The 20276-nt window shown below is 43.2% G+C and overlaps 1 protein-coding gene and 1 long non-coding RNA gene across 2 annotated transcripts in view; one reads left to right on the top strand and one right to left on the bottom strand.

The window, feature by feature from the left end:
* birc5a (baculoviral IAP repeat containing 5a) lies at positions 1-19906 on the bottom strand. The gene is made up of 4 exons (XM_068058372.1): positions 19329-19906; positions 17348-17457; positions 15570-15687; positions 1-11607 (listed from the first exon to the last, which is right to left on the bottom strand). The coding sequence occupies exons 1-4, from the start codon at positions 19434-19436 to the stop codon at positions 11518-11520; spliced, it is 426 nt and encodes a 141-aa protein (XP_067914473.1). The 5' UTR covers positions 19437-19906; the 3' UTR covers positions 1-11517.
* Positions 19217-20276, top strand: part of LOC137384393 (uncharacterized) — a 9355-nt gene continuing 8295 nt past the window's right edge. The window contains exon 1 of the long non-coding RNA XR_010977579.1: positions 19217-20025. This is a non-coding gene — a long non-coding RNA (uncharacterized lncRNA). The remainder of the gene's footprint in view (positions 20026-20276) is intronic.

A 20276-nucleotide genomic window follows, 5' to 3' on the forward strand; every position in this document is an offset into this window, starting at 1 on the left:
TTTAAAAGAAAAGGAAATAGTGTTTATTGTTCTTAATACCCGATAAGTAAAAATAATGAAAACACTCCAACTCACACTTGCACTCAAGAGATCCACACAAACACAGAAGTAGGTTACAAGGAGGGAGGGTAGGCTAAATAGTTGTAAGTGTCCAAAAGAAAGTCAATCATATATGGATCCCGTAGGCTGATACATTGGATGGTTTCAGGCTGTTTTTGGTGATTTTTCCTGGATTCTGCGCAGAGATGATTTAAAGTCTCGGCAGACGATCTCTGTCTTTTCCTCTAAATTCAGCAGCTGTTTGGTTTACGTTGAAGACACTGTGGTGTTTGGCTGGTCATAAACAGGCAGGACACACACTTGCAGAACAGCTTGCAAGACTTTTATTAAAAGCTTCAATATGAGCTCAATGATGTCTTCACTTTGCTAAGTCTTCTGTCATTCAGTGGGATTATTCATCAGAACTGAGGTGGTAAGGATTTTTTTTAAAATTCCATTATCGAGGTCACACAGAAAGGACCTTTGTGAAATTCGAACACAGGTTCTGGTTCTTTCCCTTTATTGTTGAAAACGTTTACCTTTATGAACCGGAGAGGTAAATTGCTTCTTCTCAACCTAACTTAAAACATTACGGGCTAGCCAACTGCCACCCTGCGAGCCTGCCAACAGTTGAGCTGATTGTTCTGGTGGTTCACTTCCAGACAGCATGTCTCCTTTCTGATAGCTTTGTAATTTGCCAGATGAACCACTTTACAATCTGGTCTCCAGGCCACCCAAAAACACTGCTGGTCAGTCCCTTTTCAAAACCCAACCTGTGGTTTCAGTCCACTCATTAAACAAAGTTATTCTTTATGAAATATGGTTTTATAACAGTAAGGTTGGAAAAGCTGGGGTTGTTCTCCCTGGAGCAAAGGATACTGAGGGAAGATTTGATAGAGGTGTACAAGATTATGACAGGCTTAGATAAGCTAGACAAGGAAAACTGTTCCCACCAACTGATGGTCCTTGCACCAGGGGACACAGATTGAAGGTTTTGGGCAAGAAATGCAAGGGGCATATGAGGAAGAACTTTTTTACGCAGCGAGTGGAATTCACTGCCCACGAGGATGGTGGAAGCAGAGACAATCAATGATTTCAAAAGGAAATTGGATGGGCACTTGAAGCAAATAAACTTGAAAGGCTACGGAGAACAAGCGGGGGAGAGGGACTGACTGGATTGGACGGCAGAGACCCGGCATGGACTCGATGGGTTGAATGAATGGCCTCCTTCATCCCGTAAATGATTCTATGAAACGACCAGATTGTTATAAAGACCCATCTGGTTCATGAATATCCTTTAGGGAAGGAAATCTGCTGTTTTTACCTGGTCTAGGTAAGTATGACTCCAGATCCACAGTGATGTGGTTGACTCTTTAACTGCCCTCTCAAATGGCCTAACAAGCCACTCAGTTGTATTCAAGAAGACAGCTCACTACCACTTTCTCAAAGACAATTAGGAATGGGAAATAAATCCTGGCTTTGCCAGTGATGCCCATATCTTATGAATGAATGGATTCATGTGGTCAATCTTATACTGTGTACAGGAATTGTGCAATAAGAAATGCTGAAGGGAATTGTAGGAATGAAGGTAGAGAGAGCTTTAACTTACCTGACATTGTTTAACAAAGGGAAAGGTATTCACTGTTTTCAGCACTAATACCATAAGAAATAGGAGTAGGCTAGACAGCCAATCGAGTTTGCTCCATCATCCAATACAATCATGGCTGAATTGTTACTTCAAGTCTGATTCCCTTAGTGCCCAAAAATCTATCAATTTCAGACTTGAATATACTAATCAACTTAGCATCCACAGCCCTCTGGAGTAGAGAATTCCAAAAAAATTTCTCATCTCATATCAGTTCTAAATGGCCAACCTCTTATCTTGAGACTATGACTTACAGTTCCAGACTCTACTGCCGGGGCAAACAGCATCTCAGCATCTTCCACTTTGATAAGCAAAATCAATAAGCAAGAACTGTTTAAAAAAAAATTAAACAATACCTTGCCAAAGTGAAAGGGGTGTTGGTTCTCTTCAACTTTGCTCATTGTATGCTATTTATAACCCTTTCCTGCCAATTGCAGTCAAAGAAATGTGCTAAAATGTTTATGGCAGTTCTGATTGTGCTCTGTTTTTCATTGGTACTAGCTCATCTGGCTTCAAAAATAGCAATGAGAAATGGCCATGTGTTACAAACCAGGATGTTCAATTAAGGCTGATTTAACACACACTGCATGAGAATAGATGAGACTCCTAATGGCTAACTACCTCTCATTCAGTCACTGTAATTGTGCCTTGGACCAACTTTTCTAGATGGAAGCAAACAAGCCAGGTTCAACACTTGACCTGCAGACTACAAAAGCAACTAGTGCAATCCAGCCCAACATTAATGTATTGTGTATTTGGGTGCCTTCTAGAGATTTTGTTAGCCACGTTGAACTGGATGTGTGCATTTATGCATCTGCTTCCCAAACTTAATTGGCCAATGACACTGGGTGAATTGCTCAATTAGTTAATTCTATTATTTTCAGATAGTATTTGAATTATTTCTCGACTCAGAATAACCCCAAAACTCATTTATTATACAATGCTTTAATGGTTTTTGCATAGCTGAAATTTACCCAGACATATATAAAAGATTATTAGAGTTTGGTATAGTATGACAATCTCTGAAGATGTGGCTTTTGGGCTTAGTAGTCTTCATTTAATGACAGCACCCTTCACTGTTATGCAGCTCTGCACGCTGGAGTTGGAACTTAAGCATCAGTATACTTTATCATAAAGTGGACTTTGAGGTGGAGACTGTGTAATTATAAAAGGAACTGAATAAGTGTTTGAAAAGAAACAACTGAAGGCACTGGATACTGCAAAAGCTATGGGCCCCGACAATATTCCGGCAATAGTACTGAAGACCTGTGCTCCAGAACTTGCGGAGCCCATCGCCAAGCTGTTCCAGTACAGCTACAACACTGGCATCTTCCCGGCAATGTGGAAAATTGCCCAGGTATGTCCTGTATACAAAAAGCAGGACAAGTCCAACCCGGCCAATTAACACCCGATCAGCCTACTTTCAATCATCAGTAAAGTGATGGAAGGTGTCAGCGACAATGTAATCAAGCGGCACTTGCTTAGCAAAAACTTGCTCAGCGACGCTCAGTTTGGGTTTTGCCAGGGCCACTCAGCTCCTGACCTCATTACAGCCTTGGTTCAAACATGGACAAAAGAGCTGAACTCCAGAGGTGAGGTGAGAGTGACAGCCCTTGACATCAAGGCAGCATTTGACCAAGTATGGCATCAAGGAGCCCTAGCAAAACTGAAGTCAATGGTAATTGGGGGAAAAACCTCTGCTGGTTGGAGTCATACCTAGCGCAAAGGAAGATGGTTGTGGTTGTTGGAGGTCAATCATCTGAGCTCCAGAACATCACTGCAGGAGTTCCTCAAGCTAGTGTCCTAGGCCCAACCATCTTCAGTTGCTTCAATGACCTTCCTTCAATCATAAGGTCAGAAGTGGGGATGTTCGCTGATGATTGCGCAATGTTCAGCACCATTTGCGACTCCTCAGATACTGAAGCAGTCAGTGTAGAAATGCAGACAATATCCAGGTTTGGGCTGATAAGTGGCAAATAACATTCGCGCTACACAAGTATCAGGCAATGACCATCTCCAACAAGAGAGAATCTAACCATCTCCCCTTGACATTCAATGGCATTATGATCGCTGAATCTCCCACTATTAACATCCTAGGGGTTACCAGTGACCAGAAACTGGAGTAGCCATATAAATACTGTGGCTAAGAGAGAAGGTCAGAGGCTAGGAATTCTGTGGAGAGTAACTCATCTCCTGACTCCCCGAAGCCTGTCCACCATCTAGAAGGCACAAGTCAGGAGTGTGATGGAATACTCTCCACTTGCCTGGATGTATCCAGCTCCAACAACACTCAAGAAGCTCGACACCACCCAGAACAAAGCAGCCCACTTGATTGTCACCCCATCCACATTCACTCCCTCGACCAACAACACACAGTGGCAGCAGTGTGTACCATCTACAAGATGTACTGCAGCAACTCACCAAGGCTCCTTGGACAGCACCTTCCAAACCTGCAACCTCTAACAACTAGAAGGACAAGGGCTGTAAATGCATGGGAATACCACCACTTGCAAGTTCCCCTCCAAGCCATACACTATCCTGACTTGGAACTATATCGCCGTACCTTCACTGTCGCTGGGTCAAAATCCTGGAACTCCCTTCCTAACAGCACTGTGGGTATACCTACCTCACATGGATTGCAGCAGTTCAAGAAGGCAGCTCACTACCACCTTCTCAAGGGCAATTAGGGATGGGCAATAAATGCTGGCATAGCCAGCGATGCCCACATCCCATGAATGAAAAAAAAAGGATGAGAGCAGGAAAATGGCAGCAGAAAGTTCTAATCCTCATGAATCGTGTTGCCTCACCATTTAAATTTTTTTTATTTCTTTAGAGTTCAGTAGTAATTTCCACCTGATTTGTGGTAACTAGCAGAAATTTCAGAGAATGGAGTAAATGACTATTTATGCTGTTTCCTGGATCTCACAGCATCATACACCCAGAGATTTTAACGCCAAACATAGACATGCGAGACTTTTTTTTTTAAAGATAAGTTTTTCAGGACTCAGGAAGGGAGGAATTTTAAAAGGGAACTTTCATATTTCAACGTTAATTTTTTAAAATTCATTTGTGGCATGTGGGCATCACTTGCTAGGCCATTGCAGAGGGCATTTAAGAGTCAACCACATTGCTGTGGGTCTAGAGTCACATGTAGGCCAGACCAGGTAAGGACAGATTTCCTTCCCTAAAGGACATTGCAGAACCAGCTGGGTTTTTACAACAATTGACAATGGTTTCAAGGCCATCATTAGAATAGCTTTTAATTCCAGCTTTATTAATTGAATTCAAATTCCACCTTCTGCTGTGGTGGGATTCAAACCCATCTCCCCAAAGAAATACCCTGGGTCGCTTGGTTACTAGTCCAGTGACAATACCACTACATCACCCCTCCCCTCTAAATGTTAATGCTTTGCTTCATTACTGGACAAGTCTTGTTTTATAATAAACTGATAATTTTGTTGTTTATTAAAGAAAGCTGGTTGGTGTAGTTTATTCTGGGGATAAAGAGTAGAGCATATGATCGACCGCATCAGTAACTGGGTAAACATTTAAATATATGTTGTGACCTGTGGAGAAATGGAACTAGAAAAGGCAGTGCACTCCTCCCACTTCAGTCATAACACGAGAAATGGACCATACAGCCTCTCAAGCCTGCTCCACCATTCAATACAATCATCTTTGGCTTCAACTCCACTTTCCTGCCCGTTCCCCATATCCCTCGATTCCCTGAGATATCAAAGATCTGTCTATCTCAGCCTTAAATATATTCAACGATTGGAATTCTTTACCCAAGAATTCTCCAAGATTCACAACCCTCTGAATGAAGAAATTTCTCATTTCAGTCCTAAATGCTTGGCCCCTTATCCAGAGTCTGTGCCCCCATGTTCTAGATTCCCCAGCTAGGGGAACAGCATCTGTGTCTACCCTGTCAAGCCCCTTCAGAATCTCATGTTTCAATAAAATCAACGCTCATTCTTCTAAAAACTCTAGAGAGCATAGGCCCAATTTACTCAGCCTCTCTCATCATAGGACACCCTCTCATCCCAGGGACCAATCTAGTGAACCTTTGCTGCTGTACTACCTCCATGCAAGTATTTCCTTTCCTAAATATTAAGACCAAAATTACACACAAGACTCCAGGTGTGGTTTCACCAGAGTCCTAGACAATAGTAAAACCTCTTTATTCTTGTACTGCAATCCCCTTGCAACAAAGGCAACATGCTATTTGCCTTCCTAATTGCTTGCTGTACCTGCATGCTGTGTTCCTTGTATAGGTACACCCAAGTCTCTCTGAACAGCAACATTTTACAAGTTCCACACCTTGCAAAAAAATTCTGCTTTTCTATTCTCGCTGCCAAAGTGGATAACCTTACACTTCCCCACATTATACTCCATCTGCCACCTTGTTGCCCACTCACTTAACCTGTCTGCATCTCTTTGTAGCCTTTGTGTCTTCCTCACAGCATGCATCTGGACCTAGCTTTGTATTGTCAGCAAATTAGATACATTACTCTCTCTCTCTGTCCAAGTCTGCCAACTTAAAATTGCCCCATTTATCCTTACTCTGCTTCCTGTCCATGAACCACTCATCTATCCATGCTAAATATTACCCCCAACTCCATGAGCCCTTATCTTGCGCATTAACTTTTAGTGTGGCACCTTATCGAATGCCTTTTGAAAATCCAAGTCAACTACATCCATTGGTTAGCCTTTATCTACCCTACTAGCTACATGTTTGACAGTTTTTTGAACATGAGTTCCCTTTTGTAAAATCATGTTGACTTTGTCAGATCATACCATGATTTTCTAAGTGCGTTATTAAGACTTCCTTCATAATAGATTCCAGCACTTTCCAGACGACTGACGCCAAGGAAACTGGCTTGTAGTTTCCTGTTTTCTCTCTCCCTCCTTTCTTGAATAGCAGTGTTATATTTGCTAACAAAATCTGCAAGGACCGTTCTAGAATCTAGGAAATTTTGAAAACTCATAACCAACGCATCCACTATCTACTAAGCTACTTCTTTTAGAATCCTAGGCTGTAGGCCTTCAGGTCCTATGGATTTGTTGGATTTTAGTCCCTTAAGTTTTTCCAATATTTTTTCTTTGCTGTTATCAATTACCTTAATTTCCCTCACTCTTATTAGCCCCTAGGTTACCCTCTACTTCTGGTATGTAATTTGTGTCTTCAACTGTGAAGATACATACAAAAATATTTGTTCAATGTCTCTGCCATTTCCTCATTTCCCATGATCATTTCTCTTGTTTCTGCTTTTAAGGGACCACTGTTTACTTTAGCTACTTTCCTTTTTATATATTTGTAAAAGCTGTTATAATCAGTTTTTATATTCCTGGCTAGTTTATTCTCATTCTATTTTTTCACTCAACAACTTTTTGGTGGTTTCCAAAACACTCCCAATCCTCAGGCTTACTACGATTCATAGAATCATACAAGGTTTAAGACACAGAAAGAGCCACTTGGCCCATCGTGTCTGCCGGCTGAAAAACAACCCACCTATTCTAATCCCACCTTCTAGAATTTGGTCCGTAGCCCTGTAGGTTACAGCACTTGAAGTGCATATCCAGACTCCTTTTGAATGAGTTGAGGGTCTCTGCCTCAACTACCCTTACAGGCAGAGTTCCAGACCCCCACCACCCTCTGGGTGAAAAAAGGTTTTCCTCATCTCCTCTCTCATTTTTCTACCAATCACTTTAAATCTATACCCCCTTATCACTGACCTCACTGCTAAGGTGAATAGACCCTTCACCTCCACTCTATCCAGGCCCCTCAAAATTTTATACATTTCAATCAGATCTCCCCTCAGCCTTCTCTATTCCAAGAACAACCCCAGACTATTCAATCTTTCCTCATAGCTGCATTTTTCCAGTCCTGGCAACATCCTCGGAAATCTCCTCTGTAGGGCAATTACATCCTTTCTGTAATGAGGTGACCAGAACTGCACACAGTACTCAAGTTGTGGCCTAACCAATGAGTTATATAGTTCCAGCATAACTTCCCTGCTCTTGTATTCTATACCTTGGCTAATAAAGGAAAGGATTCCATATGCCTTCTCAACCAACTTATCGACCTGTCCTGCTACCTTCAGGGATCTGTGGACATTCACTCCAAGGTCCCTCACTTCCTCTACACTTCAGTATTTTCCCATTAATCGTGTATTCATTTGCCTTGTTTGACTTCCCCAAATGCATCACCTCACACTTCTCCAGGTTGAATTCCACTTGTCACTTTTCTGCCCATCTGACCAGATCATCAATATCTTCCTGCAGGCTACAGCTATCCTCCTTGCTATCTACCACAGCCAATCTTGTGTTGTCTGCAAACTTCTTGATTATGCCTACATTTACATCCAAATCGTTAATATATACCACAAAAAGCAGGGAACCCAGTACTGAGCCCTGCAGAACGCCACTGAAAACAGCCCTCCAGTCACTAAAACACCTGTCAACAATTGCCCTTTGTTTCCTGCCATGGAGCCAATTTCGTACCTACCTTGCTGCATTTCCCTGGATGCCATGTGATTTTTTTTTTTAAAACCAGTCTGCCATGTGGCATCTTGTCAAAATCCATGTAGACCACATCAACTGCACTACCTTCATCTATCTTCCTTGTTACTTCAAAAAAAATTTATCAAGTTGGTCAAACAAGTCCATGCTGACTATCTTTAATTAACCTGTGCCTTTCCAAGTGACAGGTTATCCTGTCTCAGAATAGATTCGAACAATTTGCCCACTACTGAGGTTAGACTGACAGGCCTGTAATTATTTGGTCTATCCTTCGCTCCTTTAAAAAGAGAGGTACAATGTTAGCAGTTCTCCAATTCCCCGGCACCACACCTGCATCGAGGGAGGACTGGAAAATAGTCAGACAATTTGCTATTTCCTCTCTTGCTTCTTTTAACAGCCTAGGGTACATTATATCTGGCCCTGGTATTCTTTGCAATATTATAAGCCTCTCAATACTACCCATAACTTCCTTAGTAAGTAACCAATGTACTTGCTGAGGTTTTTTTTTAAAATGGAATGATGTTTTGTGGAACATTCTGAATTGTTTTCGTTTCCCACTGTTATTTACCATCATAGCTTCTAGTCTATTTACCCAATCAACCTTAGCCAGCTATCCCCTCATGGCAGGCCACCAGCCCTGTTTAACCTTATTTATTTGATGAGTTAATTTGTTACTAAATTAGTTAACTAAAATAATAGCAAGTTACAATCTCTTAGCTTGGAGACAAAAGAACACTCACCAGCTACTGGAGGTGAAACAAAAATAAAAAGCAGCACTGATGTCTGCCTTACTCTTAATGAACAAATACAGCAGCCACAGAGGCCTTCTGCATGAATTGATGTCTGTTGGTGGTTTACCTATTTAATATTAGTGTCTGATAACACATTCCTGGCTGGTCTCCCACATTCTACTCTCCGTAAACTTGAGGTCACCCAAAACTCTTGCTGCTCATGTCTTAACTCGCACCAAGTCCCATTCCCCTATCATCCCTGTGCTCGCTGACCTACATTGGTTCCAGGTAAAGCAACATCTTGATTTTAAAATCCTCATTGTTTTCAGATCCCTCAATGGCCTTACCCCTCCTCATCTCTGAAATCTCCTCCAGTCCCACAACCCTCTGCACTCTTCTAATTCTGGCCTCTTGTGCATCCCCAATTTTAATCACTCCACCATTCACCATTAGTGGCCAAGCCTTCAGTTGCCCAGGCCCCAAACTCTGGAATACCCTCCCTACAGCTCTCCATCTCACTTTCCTCTTTTAAGACATTCCTTAAAATTTAACTTTGTCCAAGATTTTAATCATGTGACCTAATATCTCCTTTTGTGGCTGGGTGTCATACTTTATTTTATAATGCTTCTGTAAACTGCCTTAGAATGTTTTATTATGTTAAAGGCGCTATATAAATAAGTTACTGAGATGAATGAGTATCCCCTCAATTTTACTTGAGTACACCGATTGCAGCCAACTGCCTTACAGTCAGTTAAATTTTAGTCAAACCCATTATTTAATTTCTTAGTAAAATCATATTATGATGAAGTGATTCCACTTGTCAATGCAATGACTAGAATACTGCTACTAATACAAGTGGAATAACAAAAAGGAATACCTGATAGTGTGTTCATTAAGAAACACAAGGCCATTCAACCCTTTCAGCATGTTCCACCAGTTAGAACATTGATCAGTACCTCCACTCCATTGACCCACCTTTGTTCCATATCCCTTTAGTCTTACCCAACCAAAACATATTAACCTCAGTCTTGAAGGAAGTGAGTCTTCAATTGTTTTATTTAATTTCAAAATATGGGAATCAGTGCCTTCTTTAAATCTCAGCACTAACAGCAGTGTTATTTCAAGATTACCCATTGCAGATTGAATTCCTACACATAAAAAGGAGATAGTTTAGTTTAATTTAGAGATACAGCACTGAAACAGGCCCTTCGACCCACCGAGTCTGTGCCGACCAACCACCACCCATTTATACTAATCCTACACTAATCCCATATTCCTACCACATCCCCACCTGTCCCTATATTTCCCTACCACCTACCGATACGAGAGGCAATTTATAATGGCCTATTTACCTACCAACCTGCAAGTTTTTTGAAGAGTGATTGCAACGAGAATAACCTCATGTCATAATTTAGTATGTGAGTTACCAAAATCTCAGTTTGGGAAAACAAATCATGAACAGAACACAAGGTTAACTAATGTTACCAAGTTTTTGAAGGTGTTGATTCTTCAACTATGACAATGAAAATTGCTGATACAGAAATCCATTGACTGAAAAGTATCAGCCATACAGCCAAGGCTGTCCCAGGCCAAAAGTAGAGGCAAGAAGGGCCTGTGCTTTACTTGTTGCAGTCAAAAAAGACTGGGTCTTCAATTACACCTGCAAATGCCGTGAGGGGCTGACTGCTCCTGAAACCATTCTGTTGCCAGTCGCAGTACAGGCTTGCAATACATGAGCCTCTTTCCTCACTCACTCAAGTTGCCAGTCAAGGATGCTGAAAACCATTGGCTCAGCTGACAATTTAGCAATCCAAACACCTCCACTATATATGGAGTATGTTTACAAAGATTAGTCTGTTAATATATCTGGGCCCAAAGAAAAATCAAGTCACCCACATTATAGCTGCAAATTCACCACATCCTACAGAAGGAGAGAAAGAACAATTAATGCTCAAAAACCTTAGATCAATATCCTATAGACACTCCGAAGGGTCACTGACCCGAAATGTTAACTCTGCTTCTCTTTCCACAGATGCTGCCAGACCTGCTGAGTGGTTCCAGCATTTCTTGTTTTTATTTCAGATTTCCAGCATCCGCAGTATTTTGCTTTTATTTTATCCTATAGACACTTCTGCTTTGTATAAAAGCAAGTGTTAAGGCAGTGAGATAATTAATGTAAACTGTAGATGTGATAAAGCGAGATACTCTTCCACATCACCCAAAAATGAAACCTTATCCCTCTGGAACATTTCTGCAATAGCTGCCTAAGGGTTCAACTAATAGTAATGATCAGCTTTTATAGATTACACAATACTTGACCAGGATAGGGAAAGAAAAACAAGTTCCCAGCCATGAATCAATACCTAAGCAATTTGAACCAAAGTATTAAGAAAATCACGGTCAGATCATTTTACATGGAAGGAGTGGGTCAAAGAACATTCCAGAAGTTCGGACAAATTTTAGATGGATGCTGTAAAATAGCCATAATTCTCAATCTGAGGATTCTGATCAACTCAATTGAGCTTTTGATAAACATTTTTTTGAGAAAAGTACTTTATAGTAAGAGAATATCTTGCTACACTAGCAGGCTTTGGTAACGTCTTCAATTGTGCATCTTGCAATGTTTGCCTCTTGCTCGAATGACTGAATTCTTTCGGAGATTTGTTTCATCTGAAAAAAAAAACAAAGTTCATTCGTCACCTATTTTTGTATTTAATATTCTTCTTCCTCCTGTTAGACTAAGTTGATAATCGGGATGGGGTTTATCAACTTTATATTTACCAGAGTTGACCCACAGGGTGCAAGCACAAAAGCAAGGGACGAGAACAGAAATGACCAAAGCCAACTTGAATCAAACTTGAGCTAAGATACAATGACATTTTAGCGTTTTAAAAAAAAAGCAAAATTGACAGCCAGACTTCAACGCCAACTAAAATAAGAGCAAAATACTACAGATGCTGGAACTCATTTCAGATTTCCAGCATCCGCAGTATTTTGCTCTTATTTTAGCGTTTCATTCACTGCCACTCCTCTTCCAGGAATGCCTACCTTAAAGTAGTTCTGCTCTTCCCTCGACAGATTTCCGTTTATCTGTTACCTTGCTCACCTTCATTGCTTTCCATTTGCCTGCTGGTGTTCAATAAGGTTTCTGCTAAAACTCATTTTCACAGCCATATTTCCTTCCTCAGCGACTGTTTCCGGCTCCAACTTATTCCACATCGATTCCAACTGAAGTTTCATCCTTCATGTTTCGAATCCACCCAGGAGTACAGTATCCTCAGACTGCTGTTCTTGCCACATCCCGAGATCCACAGCCAGTGCCGGCACATGTACACGCTCCACCTCTCTCTCCAGCAACATTGACTCACCCTTTCTCAAAGCGGTCATGCTCTGCAGTTTCATTTCATCCTTCACCTTATCTGACATTACCAGAACACCTTTTCTGTTCCTTTCAAGTGTTAAGGAACACAGACTCCAGCAACTCATGGGTACCAACACCTCTCCAGATCTTTCTTCCCCTCTGACCCCATCCCTTCTCCTAATCTCACCCATTGCCAAGTAATCACAATACCGTCTGACCTTCCCCTTTGACGCTGAACGATCTGTACTTAGCAAAGGGCTCAGTTTTATATCCTTACGCCTCCACCTCAATGAATTCCGTGCTCGACATGATGTTGAGCTTTTCTTCAGTTGCCGTCGCCTCCAGGCTCACTTCTTTGGCCAGCAGTCCTCCCTCAACCAGTGGACCGATTCACCCACCTCCAGTACTCTCCCTCCACCTGGAGCCCTCCCCCACTCAATCTTTTCAATGAATGTCTTAATTTCTCTGCCTCCCTCACTCACAACCTGTATCCCTCAGAACTTGCTGTACTGTTCTCTCAAATCTAACCCGGACATTGCGATCAGACAACAATAGCACCGGTGTGGTGTACCCACCTCTACCTTGCAGATGCTGAGTGCCAACTCTCAGATACATCTGCCTACCTCCCCCTGGACCATGACCCCACCACCAAACATCAAGCCAGTGTCTCCAGGACTGTCACTGACCCCACCTTCTCTGGAGATCTTCCCTCTACAGCTTCCAACCTCAGTCTCGCAACCCCATACAGCCCGCTTCTATCTTCTTCCCAAAATCCACAAACAGGACTGTTCTGGTAGACCCATCATTTCAGCCTGTTCCTGTCCCACTGAACTTATTTCCTCCTATTTTGGTTCTATTTATTCTCCCCTTGTCTAGTCTCTTCCCACCAACATCCATGACTCTTCTGACACCCTACATCATTTTGACAATTTCCAGTTTCCTGGCCCTAAGCGCCTCCTCTTCACCATGGATGTCCAATCTTTCTACACCTCCCTCCCCAACCAGGACGGTTTGAGGGCTCTCTGCTTCTTACTTGAACAGAGGCCCAACCAGTCCCCATCCACCCCACCATCCTTCGCCTGGCTGTACTTGTTCTCGCATTCAACAACTTCTCTTTGAACTCCACTCACTTCCTCCAAATAAAAAGTGTTACTATGGGTACTCATATGGGTCCTGGTTATGACTGTCTTTTTGTGGGGTAGGTCAAACATTCCTGGTTTCAGGCCTACTCAGACCCCCTTCCCCAAATCTCTTTTCCAGTACATTGATGACCGTATTGGTGCCGCTTCCTGCTCTCGCCCCGAACTGGAAAACTTCAACTTTGCTTCCAATTTCCACTCTTCATTCACCTTCACATGGTCCAGCTCTGACACATTCCTTCCCCAACTTCTCTGTCTCCATCTCTGGGGATAGGCTGTCCCCTAGTATTTATTATAAGCCCACCGACTCCCACAGCTACCTCAACTACACTTCCTCACACCCTGCCTTCTCTAAGGATTCCATCCTCCCAGTTTCTCTGTCTGACGCATCTGTTCTAATAATACAACCTCCACAACAGCGCTTCTGTCATATCTTCCTTTTTCCTGAACTGAAGATTCCCCCACACTATGGTTGACAGGGACCTCGCCAGTGTCCAACCCATTTCCCTCACTTTTGCCCTCATGCCTTCCCCTCCTTCCCAGAACTGCGACAGGACTAGGGTGTCGTGGAGGGAACGGTCCCTTCGGAATGCTGAGGGGAGGGGAAGATGTGTTTGGTGGCACCAGGCTGGAGCTGGCGGAAGATGATCCTTTTGATGTGGAGGCTGGTGGGGTGGAAATAAAAGACAAGGGGAACCCTCCTGCAATAGCAGGAGGTGTAATATCTGCCCTTATACCTCCTCTCTCCTCACCATCCAAGGCCCCAAACACTCCTTCCAGGTGAAGCAGCGATTTATTTGTACTTCTTTCAATTTAGTATACCATACCCACTGCACACAGTGCAGTCTCCTCTACACTGGGGAGACCAAACATAGATTGGGCAACCACTTTGCAGAACATCTCCGCTCGATCTGCAAACATGATCCCGAGGCTTCCAGTCGCTTGCCATTTTAATTCACCACCTCGTTCTCATGCCCACATTTGTGTCCTCGGCCCGCTGCAGTGTTCCAATGAACATCAACGCAAGCTCGAGGAACAGCACCTCATCTTTGATTAGGCGCTCTTACAGTCTTCTGGACTCAATATGGAGTTCAATAAATTTCAGACCATGAGCCCCATTATTTTTTTTCTAACCTTTGCCAGTTCTGATAAAGAGTCACAGACCTGAACTATTAACAGCTTCTCGCTACACAGATGCTGCCAGAAGTGCTGAGTATTTCCGGCACTTTCTGTTCTTATTTCAATTCTAACTAGTTCAATATACAATATAGAAACAATAATCCATTAATGTTTAGTTTAGTTTAGAGATACAGCACTGAAACAGGCCTTTCGGCCTACCGAGTCTGTGCCGACCATCAACCACCCATTTATACTAATCCTACACTAATCCCATATTCCTACCACATCCCCACCTGTCCCTATATTTCCCTACCACCTACCTATACTAGGGGCAATTTATAATGGCCAATTTACCTACCAACCTGCAAGTCTTTTGGCGTGTGGGAGGAAACCAGAGCACCCGGAGAAAACCCACGCAGACACAGGGAGAACTTGCAAACTCCACACAGACAGTACCCAGAATTGAACCCGGGTCGCTGGAGCTGAGAGGCTGCGGTGCTAACCGCTGCGCCACTGTGTATCAAAACCCTTGAAGTAAATTGTTGTGATAGCAACACCATCAATAGTCTAATAGCCACCAATTGCAATTTCCAACTTTTACATAATATTGGAAAGAAATTTCCCCATCACTACAGTCTACTGATTATTCCAGGTCTACTGCTGTTACTTCAAAGGAAAATTCAAATTACTGGGCAATTCACATTTTGGTGCAAAAAATAGCTAAAGTATTAAAGAGAAAGTCAGAGAGGGAAATTAGATCATTTTGTTCAAAGAATTCTCCCAATTAAAAAATAGAAATCAATTATAAGGAGTATTCAGATATATAAATGGAACTGCTCCAACATACTTCCTAGCAGCTGATTCAAAAGCAGCATTGGTGGTGCCACCAGTAGATATCTGCAGCTGAGAAAGCCTCAAATAAAGCAAACTGCCTGTGGTAAACACAGCCCCTTTTCCTGTGCAGTCTACCATGTCACTTATAAAGAACTACATAGATGCACAAGTGAACTGACCATGATATTCTTCACTCTTTCCTTGTCCAGCTTGAGAAACTCTTCTGTTGCTAAATCTTCAAACTTTTTCTTCAGTGAGATGAAAGCACATTTTGAGGAATGGCTTTGATGTTCAACTCTGGGAAAGAATACGAAAGTCAGGTCCATATACCTTGTATGTACTTGCCCATTAAGTTCATGATCCTTGATCCAGAAATAGTATAGTTAGCACAAGATTTTAGTACAGCCTCAATCTGTGGCATTTTAAATATTTGAACTTAACACTTATGGCAGGTGGCTTTAACAAAAAACAACCTGAATTGTTAACTGTTTCGCTCTCCACAGATGCTGCCAGACTGGCAGAGTATTTCAGCATTTTCTGCTTTTACTTAATTGTTTAATAGTATTTATTCTGTCACTACGAAAGATGTGAGCATGTTTCCCTTGCCCAAGAAAAAGCAGGAAAGTTGTGTGTCATAGTATATGCTTGGAATGGCACTAAATCAGAACGCTGTAACCAGGCTCCATACGTAATACCATTTAATAGTGATACAAACAGTGGCGCAGTGGTTAGCACTGCAGCCTCACAGCTCCAGCGACCCGGGTTCAATTCTGGGTACTGCCTGAGTGGAGTTTGCAAGTTCTCCCTGTGTCTGCATGGGTTTCCTCCGGGTGCTCCGGTTTCCTCCCACATGCCAAAGACTTGCAGGTTGATAGGTAAATTGGCCATTAGCAATTGCCTCTCTTAGATACAAGGTGGTAGGGAAATATAGGGACAGGTGGGGATGTGGTAGGAATATGGAATTAGTGTAGGATTAGTACAAATGGGTGTTTGATAGTCGGCACAGACTCGGTGGGCCGAAGGGCCTGTTTCAGTGCTGTATCTCTAAACTAAACTAAACTAAAAAAAATCATTGTTAAGCCCATATTGGTGTAATGCTGCCAGAGTAAACACTAAGCACATCTTGTATTACAATGTTCAAAGCAGCAACAAAAATTCACAAATAGGTTTTATTTGCTACAGCTGCTGCTGGAGTCAGAGCAGTGCAAGTGTGTACTGAAGTACAAGTTAACTGAGTATTAGTACTGCAAAGTACTTCTCCAGAGTGCCTCACTGGCCTCAGATTTGTTTTAAAGACAGATCAGATCTTGCAAACATGGCATAAAGTAGATATTCTTGGGTGACGTTAAATAAGAGTGCCCTTCAGTATTGTTGTTCCAAACAAGTAGGATCTTTCCCCTTGATCAAAGCTCAACTGCAGATCAGCCCAAGTTTCTCCCTGCCCCTCCCCACAAGTCTAGCTAATTCTTGCTGAAACCTTATCTATCCATGAGAATGACAAAGGCTTCTTTAGTTTCCCCTGGTTGGGGAAGTTCAGAACCAGGGGACTCAATTTCAAAATAAGGGGGAAGCCACTTAGGACAGAGATGAGGAGAAATTTCTTTACTCAGAGGGTTGTGACTCTTTGGAAATTCTCTACCCCAGAGGGCTGCAGAAACTCAGTCATGGAGTATGTTTAAAGCAGAGATTGACAGATTTCTAAATACCAATGACATAAGGGGATATGGGGTTAGTGTGGGGAAAAGGCATTGAAGTGGATGAACAACCATGATCGTATTGAATGGCGGAGCAGGCTCCAATGGGCTGAATGGCCTACTCCTGCTCCTATGTCCCTATGTAGCACAACATAGAATATCACTGAAAAGTCACAGTGCTATTTATCAAGGGGAAGCAAGGAAACAAGCAAAATATCAGGGAAAATTCATGCTAGAATTCAAGTACATGATTCAATACTTACAAAGGATCATCTTGAGGCTCCCATCCTTCCAGCTCTTTGTAGCAAAAGAAGCACTGAGCAACATCAGGACCATTTTCACTTGGGGTGTGAATAAAACCTGCTGCAGCCATCTGAAAGCAATATAACCAACATGATAAAATCCACTCAGCAGGTCTGGCAGCATCTGTGGAAAGAGAAGCAGAGTTAACGTTTCGGGTCAGTGACCCTTCTTCGGAACTAGCAAATATTAGAAATGTCAACGGTTATAAGCAAGTGGGCTGGGGGCGGGGCAAGAGATAACAAAGGAGAAGGTGTAGATTGGACAAGGCCACATAGCTGACCAAGAGGTCATGGAGCAAAGGCAAACAATATGCTAATGGTGTGTTGAAAGACAAAGCATTAGTACAGATAGGGTGTTAGCGAACTGAAGATTGAGCAGCAGCAAGTACAAACATGGAAAAAAAACTGTGGGTAAGCAAACTGAACAAGCTACAATGAAATGAAATAAACAGGAGAAATTTTTTTTTAAATGTAAAAAAGAAAAAAATAACTAAAAATAAAAGTAAAATGGGAGCTTTCCATTTTACTTTTATTTTCATTTCATTGTAGCTTGTTCAGTTTGCTTACCCACTGTTTTTTTCCATGTTTGTACTTGCTCAATGTTCAGTTCGTTAACACCCTATCTGCACTAATGCTTTGTCTTTCAACACACCATTAGCATATTATTTGCCTTTGCTCCATGACCTCTTGGTCAGCTATGTGGCCTTGTCCAATCTACACCTTCTCCTTTGTTATCTCTTGCCCCGCCCCCAGCCCACTTGCTTATAACCTTTGACATTTCTAATATTTGCTAGTTCCGAAGAAGGGTCACTGACCTGAAACGTTAACTCTGCTTCTCTTTCCACAGATGCTGCCAGACCTGCTGAGTAGTTCCAGCATTTCTTGTTTTTATTTCAGATTTCCAGCATCTGCAGTATTTTGCTTTTATTATGATAAAATCCACACTAACTTTTTCTAGTCCTTAACTCAAATTAGTTTGATTTGATGACAGACAAAAAGCTCAGAGAACCCATGATCACACAGATGTGATGGAGAAGTGATCAGACTAGCTGTTCCTTGTATATTCAGAATGTGCAAAGTGGGGTATTAGAAACGTTAGCTTGGCCCAGTGGGTTAAAGCTGCACTCCAGACTTGCACACAAGAGAGGCAGACACTTTATGAGGGACTGCTGCATTGTCTGAATTATTCAAAGGCGACATTAAACATCAGTCTTGTCTGCCAGTTCAGATGGAACAATAGGTCCCATGCCACTACTTGAACAGCATGTGAATTTGCCAGTATCCTCAGTAACAAATATCACAAACACCACCACCATCTACAAATGATAATGGACACACAGCAAACAATCCATTTCGGTGGGGTACTTTATCTCATTTGCTGCTGCACATAATGTTAAGAGTGACAACATTTCCAATGAAGTGCTTTGAGACATCCAGAATTATACAACTGCAAACCTTTTTCCCTCCCAGCTGAGCAGTGTGTCCAAAAGACAGCAGCTCCGGTATTGGGCAAGTGCTGCACTCAGGTACCAGCCTCAGTTATATGGTCAAGTCTCTGGAGTGGGGCTTGGACTCAGACAAGAGTGTTGCCACTGAGCCACCAAAATGCAGCATGGCATAAGACCTCACTACCAAGAGCAGTAACATCTTTGCACTACTTAATCCTAGCACAAGTTAAAGATGACAGCTTTGTTAAATGTTGATTGGAGTTATATCTTTACTTACTAATTGTCTTAACAGGTATAGAAACTATCTGATTCAACGTCATTTAATTTGAATAACTGAAACATATGCAAACACTGACTAGATCTCTATCATTTGGACAGCGGGAAGTCAACCACTGCTATTCTGATCACCACCACCACCCCCAACAACCCAGACCACCCGAGCAGCGCCGGCGGCAGAGACTCCCGCAGTACCGCCCACCCCGCCCCTCACTCACATTCTCGGGGGTGCACATACAATCATTCACAAAGGGCCAATTCTTAAAAGTGTCCAGGCGCTCCTGGAAGTAGTAGTATTTCCTATGTTGCTGTAGGTAAACCTCCATCGTGATGGCTCCCGGTGCGGCGGGGACTCTCGCTGACGGCTCCCGGTGCGGCGGCGGCTCTCGCTGACGGATCCCGGTGCGGCGGCGGCTCTCGCTGACGGCTCCCGGTGCGGCGGCGGCTCTCGCTGACGGCTCCCGGTGCGGCGGCGGCGGCTCTCGCTGACGGCTCCCGGTGCGGCGGCGGCGGCTCTCGCTGACGGCTCCCGGTGCGGCGGCGGCGGCTCTCGCTGACGGCTCCCGGTGCGGCGGCGGCTCTCGCTGACGGATCCCGGTGCGGCGGCGGCGGGGACTCTGGCTGACGGATCCCGGTACGGCGGCGGGGACTCTGGCTGACGGATCCCGGTACGGCGGCGGGGACTCTGGCTGACGGATCCCGGTACGGCGGCGGGGACTCTGGCTGACGGATCCCGGTACGGCGGCGGGGACTCTGGCTGACGGATCCTGGTGCGGCGGCGGGAACCCCGAATGCTTGAGTCACGCGCGTTTAACTGACAACAAATTCAAACAGTCAACCGTTACCGCGCTCGGCTCTCCCCTGCGCCTATTGGCGGAAGGCGCCGGTACGTCACAGTGTCACGTGGTGTTTGTGGTGAGGAGGTTTCTTTGTTCCAGAGAAAGAATGAATTTGCTTTTATTATAAAGCGTCTTTCCCGTCCTAAATACCTCACAGTGTGTTGTGATGAAAGATCACGGACCTGAAACGTTAACTCTGGTTCTGTCTACACAGATGCTGCCATACCGGCTGAGTACTTCCAGCACTTTCTGTTCTCATTTCAGAGTTCCGGCATCGGCAGTAGTTTGCTCTTATTTTACTGTGTGGCTACTGCTTTGAAAGTAAAA

The sequence above is a fragment of the Heterodontus francisci genome, chromosome 26 (assembly GCF_036365525.1).
Source record: "Heterodontus francisci isolate sHetFra1 chromosome 26, sHetFra1.hap1, whole genome shotgun sequence".
NCBI lineage: Eukaryota > Metazoa > Chordata > Chondrichthyes > Heterodontiformes > Heterodontidae > Heterodontus > Heterodontus francisci.

Excerpts from the sequence above, each read along its gene's own strand:
- birc5a (XM_068058372.1), bottom strand. The coding sequence starts at position 19,436 with ATGGAGGTTTACCTACAGCAACATAGGAAATACTACTACTTCCAGGAG. Across the intron at positions 15,688-17,347 it reads GAGCCTCAAGATGATCCTTT|AGTTGAACATCAAAGCCATT; the intron begins GTAAGTATTGAA and ends ATTCTTTCCCAG. Across the intron at positions 11,608-15,569 it reads AAAGAGTGAAGAATATCATG|ATGAAACAAATCTCCGAAAG; the intron begins GTCAGTTCACTT and ends TTTTTTTTTCAG.